The 12623-nt window shown below is 41.5% G+C and overlaps 1 protein-coding gene across 1 annotated transcript; it reads right to left on the minus strand.

The window, feature by feature from the left end:
* Positions 1-6999: 6999 nt before the first annotated feature.
* On the minus strand, positions 7000-11099 carry LOC146058495 (uncharacterized). Its single transcript, XM_083170785.1, has 4 exons — positions 10800-11099; positions 10233-10301; positions 9799-9936; positions 7000-7007 (listed from the first exon to the last, which is right to left on the minus strand). The coding sequence occupies exons 1-4, from the start codon at positions 11068-11070 to the stop codon at positions 7000-7002; spliced, it is 486 nt and encodes a 161-aa protein (XP_083026911.1). The 5' UTR covers positions 11071-11099.
* Positions 11100-12623: the final 1524 nt, after the last annotated feature.

The raw sequence follows: 12623 nt of genomic DNA on the forward strand, positions 1-12623 counted from the left end.
GCTCCAATCTATGTACTCCTCTATTGTAGGACACAACACTGCCTGCATGCCTGGGCTACAATGTGTCTCCATACATCCAGCTAACATTCCTTTACAGAGTTCCTCCACACACTATCAGCACATAGTGCATTCCCAATGAGCAATACTATTACAGTGTGCTTCTGTGCTCCTAGATTACTTCCATATAGTAAAACCGCACATTTTCCACAAGTCCTCACTACTCTCTACTATCTATTTGCGCCATGCATCCCTCCCTTTTCGTTACTACTAGTGCTCATCTTGAGGACCCCAACCTGTGGCATATCTGCACCAAAGCCCAAATTCCCTTGTAGATATGGTTGGCTAAAACCAGTGCCTTGTTAGACTCCACGGGTGACATTCTATGGGATGAGATTTGCATTTTTTGGCGTTAATTAGTCAACAAAATGGCGATATCGCATTTTCCCGTCAAATCGCCAATTTAATGGGATGCGCTGAGGGACTGAAATCGCATATTATGTGCGTTAAGGCATGCGGACCAAAAGTGCGAGATTAATTCGCATTTTTATCGCATCCAGATGTTTTCGTATAGAAAAGTATACAACTCGCTTATTTAATGCAATGCACTTTCGCAAATCGCACTTTTTAGGTGTCTAATTATTGCACTTATTTCAGACCAGGTTCTGTTTGGCGATTTGGCCCAGAACTCATTTTGGTCAAGTGCACACATGGTTAATTTCACCACAGGTGCCTTTATTTTCACTCACAAACACCCCTACATAAACCCCAACATCATTAAGGACACCTGTGCGGGTTTGAGACATGGAGATTTTGCAGAGTGGTTTGGAGTTGCTGATTTGTGATGTGGCCCATTTTGAGGAGCTGCGCAGGAGGGAGGAAGCTGCGCACCAGATCCAGGTAGCCCCCCGACTACTGCGTACCCCACGTATGTATCGTGCTCGGCTGTACCTGGACTCCCTCTCGGATCAACAGGTTGTGGGGATGTTTAGGCTGAACCGCATTAACCTGTTGGACTTATATGAGCAGGTGAGAGATGATTTGGACCCTTTTGGGGGAGGCAACTATGCAGTGTCTGGGCTGCACAAATTAATGTGTGCCCTCTACTATTTGGCCACAGGCTCCACTCAGTCTGTGACCTCATGGGCCTTGGGGGTATCACAGGCCACTTTCTTTAAGCATTTTACTCAAGTGTTACTTGCTTTAAAGAAGTTGTGGCAGACATACATCAGATTCCCCAGTTCTGAGTAGGAGTGGCAGGACCACAAGTTGGCTTTCTATAGACTCTCAGCATTCCCTCGCGTGCTGGGAGCTATAGACTGCACACACATTGGGATTAGGGCACCGCACGTGCGGGGACACGTCTACGTCAATAGGCGTGGGCGGCACTCCCTGAACGTGCAGGTTGTATCCAATGCTCATTTGAAAATCCTGAGTGTTGTGGCAGGCTTTCCGGGAAACTGCCATGACGCCTATATTCTGAGACACTCAGCCCTCTGGAACAGATTTACCAACCACTAAATGCCAGAGGGCTGGCTACTAGGTAAGTACCTTTTAACATATTACCCTGTCTGTCCCTAATTGTACCTGCTGCAATGTGTGTGTTTCCTCTTTCACAAGCATATTGCTCTTCTACCACTGTGTTCTGTTTGAAAGAAACACATACCTTACCATATAAGGCAATCACTTCCTATATGTGTTTTAGGTGACTCAGGATATGGTTGTGTTTCCTGGCTCATGACACCTTTGCACACCCCAGAGGGCCCTGCACAGCACCGGTATAATGAAGCCCACATTGCAACCCGCAATGTGGTGGAGCGCACATTTGGCGTCTTGAAGAGTCGCTTCCGGTGTTTGGACAGGTCGTCGGGTACACTGCTTTACCACCCTGCCAAAGTAGTGATGATCATCCAGGCTTGCTGCATGCTGCACAACATAGCCCTGTCCCAACCTGCCTATGTGGAGGAGGAACATGCAGCAGTCGTGCAGGAAGCCCAACCAACCACACCTCGGGTAGTCAGGGGTACGCTGAGGGGGAATCTGGTGCGCACACACATCATTAGCCGTTACTTTTCTGGTAAGCACATGTGCCCTGTATTCCAAAATGTACCTGTGCTGTAAGTGTATTCATTAACTAATGTGTGACCAATACCATCTGCTTCCACCCACATTTAGCCTAGTACACAGAGCCCAACGGATGCAGATGGTGGTGCTGACCTATCCCTTGCTGGTATCTAGCTTGTAAGTACATTTCATACATGTATGAATGAAGTATGCAGTCAAACATGGCTCACTGGTGTTGTGGAACTACACGTGCCAGCATGCCCTGACACACTATAACCATTACAGTCCAAAGCATGAGTGTCAGAGCCTGCTAGAATATGTAGATGCACAACCTTTGCCGCCCAAGGAGATACCCCACACTACTTTAGTGCAATCCCATTGTCATATACCATTACAATATTTTATACTGCACACAATAATTGGTTTCCTTAAAAACACACAAACACAATGGTATGCGGTTAGACATTTTTACTTCTTTCTACTTTTTCAGCCGCAATCTGCATTTTTGAAGGTGAAAAATAACAACTGTGGGGGCATGTTACAAAAATGTTTTGGATTTGACAAAATTAACAAACATATATGAGCTACCTTCTCCCAGCATCAGGCACCCCTACACCACTTCTAGACCCTGTACCAAGCCCACCACGGGTCCTAACACTCCGACGGGGTGGGGAAGTGGGGGAGCCACTTATTGGGGTGCTGGATACACTGCTGAGGGTAGATGCTGCGCCACCTCCCACATTGGCTTCCAGCTGCTGAATTTGGGCCTGCATAGCTAGTAAGGCATTGGTCTGTGCTGTGCATGATTGGGTTAGGGCAGCTATACTTTGCGCCAGGCTGCCAATATTCCTATTCTGTTCCCTTACAGCAGCAGTTTGCTCTGCAAAACGGGTGTCAATGCTGTTAGCAATGCGCACATGAGTGCCTACACCTACCCGTACACTACGTGCCATTTTGCGTAACTGAAGGAAGGTGTCACGCATGTACCCCTGATTAGTCCTGTCTGATTGGACACCTCTCTGTTAAATACTGGAGGGCATATGCACCCAAATTATCCCCTTCTGATGAAACCGCTATTGTTCCACAGCGGAGAAACGCGTCAAGGATTATTTGCAAGGCACTGACTACCTTGCCAGCTCTCTGCCCAGACTGCCTGTCACTACGAGCAGCCGCTCAGAAATCGTACCATCGCGATCCAGTGAAAGTGGACCTCGCACCTGCTAAACTTTGGAAGCCTTCAACGGAGCACCTGGAAATTTATATCAGGTCAGTGCGGGCTCACTCCCTGCTCAATCCATCGGTGGCACGCCGTTCACGGCTGACCGTCCTAGCGGGTTGTAGTTTGAGCCGCACGGAAGAACAAAACATCTCCTGGCGACCGCAGGCATATGAGAGGCAATCCATCTTAAACTACAGAGGTAGTATGAGCAGAAATTCTTTTGAGGGTCCCTCACCATACTAAATATTGGAAAAACCTTATGTCATTGGACACTTAGTGGCACGTTAATCTTTGTCATTCTACTACAAATGAACTAACATTTATTTGAAAGAACTCATTTAACGCGATACCACTCCATAGAGCTCTGTCTCTTCAGTAAATCAGGCATTTGTTTGGAGCGGAGTCTGACTCACCGATGATAAATCTTGATCATTTCCCTATTTTTATAAGGAGCTGAATTTATTATATTGTTGTCATTGTTTTTATATGTATTTGATTTTTATATTTAGTAAAATATTTTCTATTAACTAAAAATTTCTCAGGTGTGTGGCGCTCTCTATTTTTTCACCTTTACATATATATACATGAATATAGATTCATCTTATTCATTTAAATTACTGTGAAATATCCTCTCTCCTCTTGCTACTATAGTCAATCTCCAGATTTGCATTTGGGAGCAGCCATACTGCTATTCGACCCTTTTAGGAAAATCTTTTGAATACCTTCATGTGTATATATAGATCAAAAGGTGGAGCAATTTTCTAACTATCTGCGCCTGATTGTTTCTGTTGTTTTATATTGTATTATATCTGGTATAATTTTTGGGCAGCATTTATATATATCTTTATAGTTGCAAAATTGCACTCAGAATTTGTTTTTATTTCTATTTTCATTATCTGTTTTCATTTAATTTAATTCATTTTATTTCAGTTATTTTTACAAATTTTTTAGAGTAATAAGGAATGGCATCTCTTGATTTAAACTCTAGAAACATGAGACGTAATCAATTGTTAGGTGGCACTACTAACAAAGAGAATTCTTTGAATAACCCCACCCCACCTGATATGTCACATTTGTTCAATCGATTAGAAATTCTATTAAAAAATGAAACAAGACATTGGCTTGACAAAATGCTGCTGACTAAATATTTAGACAGCAAGATAATCCCCAGAGGATTACGCATCTTCAAATCCTGTTCTTTTCAGGATAATGAAGAACTAACCACCAAATGGAATGAAACCTTAGATCAATGTTCTTTTAATCTTATTAAATTACTTATTTCTTTTAGGGAAACAAAAGTCGCGGAGGCTACAACTGAGATCAATCTGATTCAGAACCAACTTAAATCATTCAAATCATGTCCAGACTTTTCAGATCTAGATCTAAAACTTAACCAAAAAATTGAGGAATATGAACGTTTTTTGATTAATTCAAAAAATAATAAACTCTCCCGTGATTTAGCAGACTATCAAAATAATCAAGTCAGAACCTATAATAGAAAGTTTAGGAATTCTAATTATGTGTCCAATAGAACAGAATACCACAATTCCCCTGCTCAGAGGGGCAGACTTCAAAGTAGGGATAATAGCAATTCTAGGTATTCCAACAGAGATCATAGCACTAATAAATTCTCACGAGGTAGAAAAAACTCCTCAAACAAGTTTCCCAATAACACTAACAACAGATTCGAAACAAATAGGGACACCCAAGTTACCCCCCGTTTGTCCTTTGATCATAGACACGGGGGAGCAATACCTAAACAGTATTCCAATAGAAATCCATCCAGTCAGATTAGTTTTTTAGGGAAGGACCTATATCCACTCTGGAGGTCCCAAAATCCATACGAGATCCTGAATTCAGAAGTCCCAAAAAGGAAAAGTTTAGAACTAGAGGAACCAGAGGAGGGTACAAGAAATCAACCCAAAATCATAAGAAAAGACTGAGAAATAAAGGTCTTTATAATCTTTCCTCTAAAATTCTAACTGAGAGCGAAAAAGCTATTATTTCCAAAGGCCTCAAATTTGCGCCAGCCAAACCTCCCAAACTTTTTGATTTGTTTGTCGAATTAAATCGCTATACCCGCGATTTATGCAGACAAAGACATTTTATTTCTAAACAAGCTAGAGAGACTAACTGCGATCCTATCCCAATTGTGCTAGATGGAGATGATAGAAGAATGTTATCTATATTAGAGGATTTACTACTAGATAATACAAGTGACGATCATCCCATCACCCCCATTTACGATATCACCAACAAAAACCTCAATAAATTGAGGAAAAAATCAGAATTCTACCCAATACAACAAAAAGATGGCTGCATTGAAGCCTTTTATTCCTCAACCCTGCAAGATCTCAGAGTAATGTGTGAAAAAGCAAACGATAAAACAGCCAAATCCAGAAACGATAATCTCCATCCCAACGAGAGAGCAGCTTTAAAGAGTCTGATGGAAGACGACTCTATAATAATTAAAACAGCGGATAAAGGGGGTGGAACAGTTATACAAAATAAGATGGATTATGTAGCTGAAGCTCTAAGACAGCTTAACAATAAGAAATTCTATCAAATTCTTGAACAAGATCCCACCCCCTGTTACTCGAAAAAACTTAAAAACATGTTGGATAGTGCCCTGGCTGGGGGTGCAATATCCAGGAAGGAATTTCTATTTTTACACAATCAGTTTCCGGTCACTCCCACGTATTACCATTTACCAAAAATTCATAAATCCATCACTTCACCCCCCGGGCGACCTATAATTTCTGGTGTTGGGTCCCTCACATCTAATTTATCGGCATTCGTTGACACGCACTTACAAAAATATGTGGTGTCGCTGAGGTCCTATATCAGGGACACCACTCAATTTCTAAATAATATCAGAGATATAATCTGGCATCCTGATTATTTATTTTTGACTTGTGATGTCGAATCACTATATAGTAACATCCCACATAAGGGAGGGATTGAATCCCTAGAACATTATTTGACTCTGGATAGTGACCTCAGCGACACCACACGTGAATTCCTGATTGATTCGGTACAATTCATTCTCTCTCATAATCACTTCACATTTAATGGTGTTAATTATTTACAAATCCTTGGTACCGCCATGGGCACCAAGTTCGCCCCCAGTTTTGCCAATCTATATATGGGCCGCCTTGAGGAGGAGTTTGTTTGGAGCGGCCCATTTGGGGCGAACTTGGTGTACTATGGGCGGTACATTGATGATTTATTTTTCGTTTGGGAAGGTGGTTTTTCTTTAGCACAACAATTTGTTTCTTATCTCAACACTAACCACTTTGGACTCACCTTCACCAGCACTATTAATCACAAAGAGATTACCTTCTTGGATATTGCACTCTCAGCCGAAGGGAAGTCAATTCGCACATTGACTTACAAAAAGGAAGTTGATTGTAACAATTTTTTAAACTATAGGAGCAGCCACCACCGTCCATGGGTCAATAACATCCCCAAGAGCCAATATCTCAGAATCAGACGGAATTGTTCCAATGATTCTGATTTCATTAGACAGGCAGAGGAACTAACAGTGGCTTTTATTGAATCTGGTTACCCTCCACAACTTCTTTGGTAGGCAAAAAGAGAAGCGTTAGCAAGTTCGCAAATTTCGATCTTAACTAAAACTAATAACAAAAATCCTCAGTCTAATCTAGCTTATTCAGAAGACCGCATAACTATTTTTGTTTCCAAATATAATACTCACTCTAGACAACTTAAAAACATCATAAACAAAAACCATAGAATTCTTAAAAGTGATAAATTTTTGGCGGATGCTTTGGATGAACATCCTAGATTGGTTTTCAAGAAGAACGCCTCTTTGAAAAACTGTTTGGCACCTAGCCATTTTCTGACAGATAATCATAAAAATGACTCTACACATAACATTAAAAACCAAGGATGTTTTAAGTGTACGAGATCTAGATGCATCACTTGCAAATTCCTGAAAACTGGCAGTCAGTTTTGTTCCTCCTCTACTGGTAATCTATATACTATCAATAACCATATTGATTGTTCTTCAACCTATATCATCTATTTGGTCACATGTACATGTGGAGCGCAATATGTGGGACGCACCACCCGCACTTTAAATATTAGATTTCTAGAACATAGAAGAAATATTTTGAAGGGGGTTCAAGCACACAGTCTGTCTAGGCATATTAAATCTAGACATCATGGCAATATAGAGAATTTAAAAGTTCAGGGCATTGAGAAGATTGATATCACATCTAGGGGAGGTGATAGGTTTAACCATCTCTGTAGAAAAGAAGCCTACTGGATTTTTGCATTAAATACATTATATCCAGCAGGCCTAAATGAATCAATTGAGTTAAATAATGTTTGATGGATAGTTATTCTAAGGTAACCCCCTCTTTTTTCTTCCCTCCCCCCCCCCCCCCCCATTCCTTGTTCCTTCATCTGCTCTACCGCTAGGTATTAAATTACCCTTCTTTTTGTAGTATTATTCATGTATCCTTTTCGTTATTTTTTCTGCTTATATATTTATTTTCTTAAATCATTTTTTAATTTTTTGATCTGAGTCTATAAGATAACCAGCAATTATAGTTCTTGAGTAAAAATGTTGAAGATGCCCCCACTGAAGATATTGTGATTAATAATTTTGTGTTCATATATATACGTAATGGATTTATTATCTATGTATTCCTACCATTGACCAACCCTTCATCGAACATGTATCTGTTTGATTCCTATTAAAATTGACTTGATGGAGATATAATGGATCATATCTATAATCATATGCTATTATTATTATCGCTATTTACTGTTAAATATCTGGACTAGATTGTTTCCCCCTTCTCTATTTTTACTAGAGACATTGAATATCTGAATTGAATTGATTGGTTTTATTTCATATATATAAGAAATCCTCCATATCATATATGAATGGAGACAGCTAAATTTTCATATAAATTATCTCGCAAAAAATTCCTACTGAATGGAATATTTGTAGAGGTATACTAAATTGTATTTAAAAAATACATGAGATCAATCAATCTAATTCAATTCATCATCAAACATTAAAGAATAATAATAAAAAATCAACAAAACATAAAAAATAAAAAATTAAAAACGAATAAAAATAAAAAACAAAGAGGATTTCTGTTGGATTCGAACCCACACAGTTACTTGTTACCTACAGTGGAAGCGCGACACCTTACCACCTGAGCCATGGCTCTAGTGAACAAATTTTAGTAACTAGATCTAATTATCTCTCCATCACGTTCTATATATTCAAGCGATGCCATTCCTTCTTTATTTGATCCAATAAAGTTTTTTTTTATATCTGTATTATTGTATATTCATATATATGTCTATATTTAAATGCAACTATTTATTTATCAGTTTAGTTAAATACAAATGCTCCTTTTATAAGGTTGTATAATTAATTGCTCCACCGCACCACCTCTTATTCTCCATAACTCCGAATGAGTTAAAACACACCTGGACTATTCTAACAGGTTTCCTGATTAGTCCTGTCTGATTGGACACCTGTCTGTTAAATACCGGAGGGCATATGCACCCAAATTATCCCCTTCTGATGAAACCGCTATTGTTCCACAGCGGAGAAACGTGTCAAGGATTATTTGCAAGGCACTGACTACCTTGCCAGCTCTCTGCCCAGACTGCCTGTCACTACGAGCAGCCGCTCTGAAATCGTACCATCGCGATCCAGTGAAAGTGGACCTCGCACCTGCTAAACTTTGGAAGCCTTCAACGGAGCACCTGGAAATTTATATCAGGTCAGTGCGGGCTCACTCCCTGCTCAATCCATCGGCGGCACGCCGTTCACGGCTGACCGTCCTAGTGGGTTGTAGTTTGAGCCGCACGGAAGAACAAAACATCTCCTGGCGACCGCAGGCATATGAGAGGCAATCCATCTTAAACTACAGAGGTAGTATGAGCAGAAATTCTTTTGAGGGTCCCTCACCATACTAAATATTGGAAAAACCTTATGTCATTGGACACTTAGTGGCACGTTAATCTTTGTCATTCTACTACAAATGAACTAACATTTATTTGAAAGAACTCATTTAACGCGATACCACTCCATAGAGCTCTGTCTCTTCAGTAAATCAGGCATTTGTTTGGAGCGGAGTCTGACTCACCGATGATAAATCTTGATCATTTCCCTATTTTTATAAGGAGCTGAATTTATTATATTGTTGTCATTGTTTTTATATGTATTTGATTTTTATATTTAGTAAAATATTTTCTATTAACTAAAAATTTCTCAGGTGTGTGGCGCTCTCTATTTTTTCACCTTTACATATATATACATGAATATAGATTCATCTTATTCATTTAAATTACTGTGAAATATCCTCTCTCCTCTTACCCCTGGATGTTACCTATTTGGAGGCTTTGGGAGGCCATGAATTCTATCTGTTTTTCCTTGAAATTGACCAAGGAGTTAGCTACTTGGGAAGCCGAAGCGGCTGTATGGGGTGTGTTGGTGGGTGGGGGTGGGTTGGGAGACACCCCACTTGGGTAAAGATCACTCTGTGACGAGGTCTGTATTTCTTCCTCTGCCGCAAAGGTCTCGACCGGTTCAAGAATGATGTCCATTTCGTCTAGCACCATCATTGAAGAATCTGTTTGGTTGCTCCCTAGTTGTATAGCACCTGTGGATACAGATGAAGAGGTAAGTACTGATGCATATATAGGCCAGACTGTCGTCTATACTGTTTTAGAAAGGGCTTGAGATGCTGGACGCACATACCTAGGGGTGTTATGTACTTACACATGTACCCCGATACAGCATGTAACATTGACATGAATAATATGTCACATGCCTATCTCAGATGACATTCATTTCCGTTGCAATGTAGCAGCAGGAGATGAATGTGGTGTGAGATATTGTTGATGTGAAATGGGTGTGTGTACTGTATGTGTAATGGCGTGTTTTTTGTTCATTTACCTGCTTCCGCAGATTCTGCAGCAACGGGCCTTCTGGTCTTGGATGCGTGAGCACTTCGGGATGGACAATCTGTACAAGGAAAGATGGGCAGGCATTATGGACCTTGCAATGGCTAAGCATTTTCTGCAAACATGCATTGAAATGACAATAATGGACAATACCCTTTGGATAAGGACTGCTTTATTTCTTCACCACCTTTTTTTTGGTTTAAACCCAAAGATTATTGTGTAAGATTATTATTAAACTATTGTACACATGACAACTACTGGATAATCTGTGGTATGTAGGCATGGCAGCTAAACCACCAGTACACCTCTGGGTTTTTGTCCACATACATGTTAGGCTGCTAGAAAGAATGTTACAGTGTTAATCAATATGAGCAGTTGTGGAACTACAAGGCCCAGCATTATCAGCAATGTAAAAATAGTAGCAGGCAATTTCTTGTGCATGACCTTGCTGGGCTATGTAGTTCCACAGCAGCACTTTACTTAGCATAACAATACAAGTGAACATTATAGTTAGAATACATTGGCATGTATGTTTTGGATTGCATGGGGTCACACTTACCAGCTCTGGATGGCGTTTGCGGCCTATCGGTATCCGCCACGTGCATGCCAGGCAGGACCTCAGGGGGTATGATGCGCTTCAGCTTCACCTCATACGAAGTGTAGCACACAGTGGTGGGGCTTCCTCCTCCAGTCTTGGTGGCCTCCTCCAACTCCATGGCCATTTTACTTTTCAACTGCCGTTTGATGTCGTTGAATCTCTTTTTCACATTGCGGACCAGGCGCTTGTGCTGACTGACAGCATTCACCGCCTGGGTGATGTCCTTCCACATAGCCCTTTTGCGCTGTGCAGTGGTCTTGTGGTGAGATTTGCCAAGCAAACGGTCAAACACTGGCAGGATAGCCCGGACAAGTGCTGCATTTTCCTCATATGAAAAGCGGACCTTTCGGCCACTTTTTGTGCGGCCAGCTTCCACCTCCTCCTCCTCATTTTCAATTCCAGCCATGTAGCCCTCCTCCTCCATGCCAGTGTCTTCCTCCTCCTCACCACCATCTTCCTCCACCTCTGACATGTGGCCCTCCTGCAGCTGGTGTGGGGTATGGTCAGGGTCTTGGCTGTAGGATGGGGATGCCAGCGGATCCTCCACCTCCTCCTGCTGGGGCTGGACGCCCAGGGCCTGGTGTGGGGCTGCCCTTGCTGTGGCCATGCTGCCTGCCACACTGCTGGCTCTCACACTTGTCTGGCTGCTGCCACTGGTCCCTCTGCCACTGCTCCCTCTGCCACTCCTCACTCTGCCACTGCTCCCTCTGCCACTCCTCACTCTGCCACCAACACCTCTTCCTGTACTCACACTGCCACTGCTCCTCTCCATGCTCCTTACTTCCTATCAAAGAGTGAAATGGCGCCAATGCCCCTATATATAGGGGGTGTGATACATAATGGAGGGGACACAGGTGGGCCAATAGGTTGGGGGGTTCTTAGTCATGCGGAGACAGTTTTGTAAATCGCACTCTGGTTGGTCCAAAACTCGCACATGACCGGCGGAAGAATTCGCACTTTTTTGTTACTTAAAATCGCACCTCTTCGCACTTTTCAGCCTCCAAAACGCATCACATTAAATATGCGAATTATGACTGGAAAGTGCGATTTCAAAAAGTGCGATTTGCGGCGATGTGGTGCGCTAAAAAAACATGCGCATTTATCTCAAAGCATAGAATGTCACCCCACATGTTCAGAAAAGTTGGGAAAAAAACCCAGTGTTGGCAAGAAAGAGTTCCTTTATCCTTTGAGTCAAGCCTGACATAATTCTACTATTGCTGGGAGGAAATACAATAAAGTAATTTGTTACTATAGTGATACGGTTTCACAATATAAGCTATAATAAAGACACATGAAGAAAGCTTGTGGAGATAGATACTTGCTGGGTGTTTGGGGTGCCACAACCTGTACCTAGATATAGCACCAGGGACCGCTAATATACAGAGAAGCCTTGACAACAGCTTAGGGGCTTACACATAAATTTGCGCACATATATGTAACCAATATCTCTGAATTTTATTATCATTTAGAGTTCTAGACTGGTTACTAATACTGGGAAAACCATGGATTTTAACTTACTCTGTATTACCCCTCCTCCCATGCACCTGAATGGTATTATTAAACTAATTGAGCACTTGCCACTATCTATATGTCTGTTGTGAGAGGGGCAGAAAGGAGCCTGCATAAGGAGGAGATGCAGGTCCTGATACTGTATGCCCCATGGAGTATTGCTCCAAGGTATTTTGCTCTTAGTTTAGATATATATAAGTAGGAAGTCATTATCATGTGGCTCCTTGCTGGTTAATAATAGACCCTATTTAGGATAACGTTAGTGTGGGGTGCGTT

The sequence above is a fragment of the Crinia signifera genome, chromosome 2 (assembly GCF_055691185.1).
Source record: "Crinia signifera chromosome 2, ASM5569118v1, whole genome shotgun sequence".
NCBI lineage: Eukaryota > Metazoa > Chordata > Amphibia > Anura > Myobatrachidae > Crinia > Crinia signifera.

Excerpts from the sequence above, each read along its gene's own strand:
- LOC146058495 (XM_083170785.1), bottom strand. The coding sequence starts at position 11,070 with ATGTGGAAGGACATCACCCAGGCGGTGAATGCTGTCAGTCAGCACAAG. Across the intron at positions 10,302-10,799 it reads GCAAACGCCATCCAGAGCTG|ATTGTCCATCCCGAAGTGCT; the intron begins GTAAGTGTGACC and ends TTCCTTGTACAG. Across the intron at positions 9,937-10,232 it reads TGCAGAATCTGCGGAAGCAG|GTGCTATACAACTAGGGAGC; the intron begins GTAAATGAACAA and ends CTGTATCCACAG.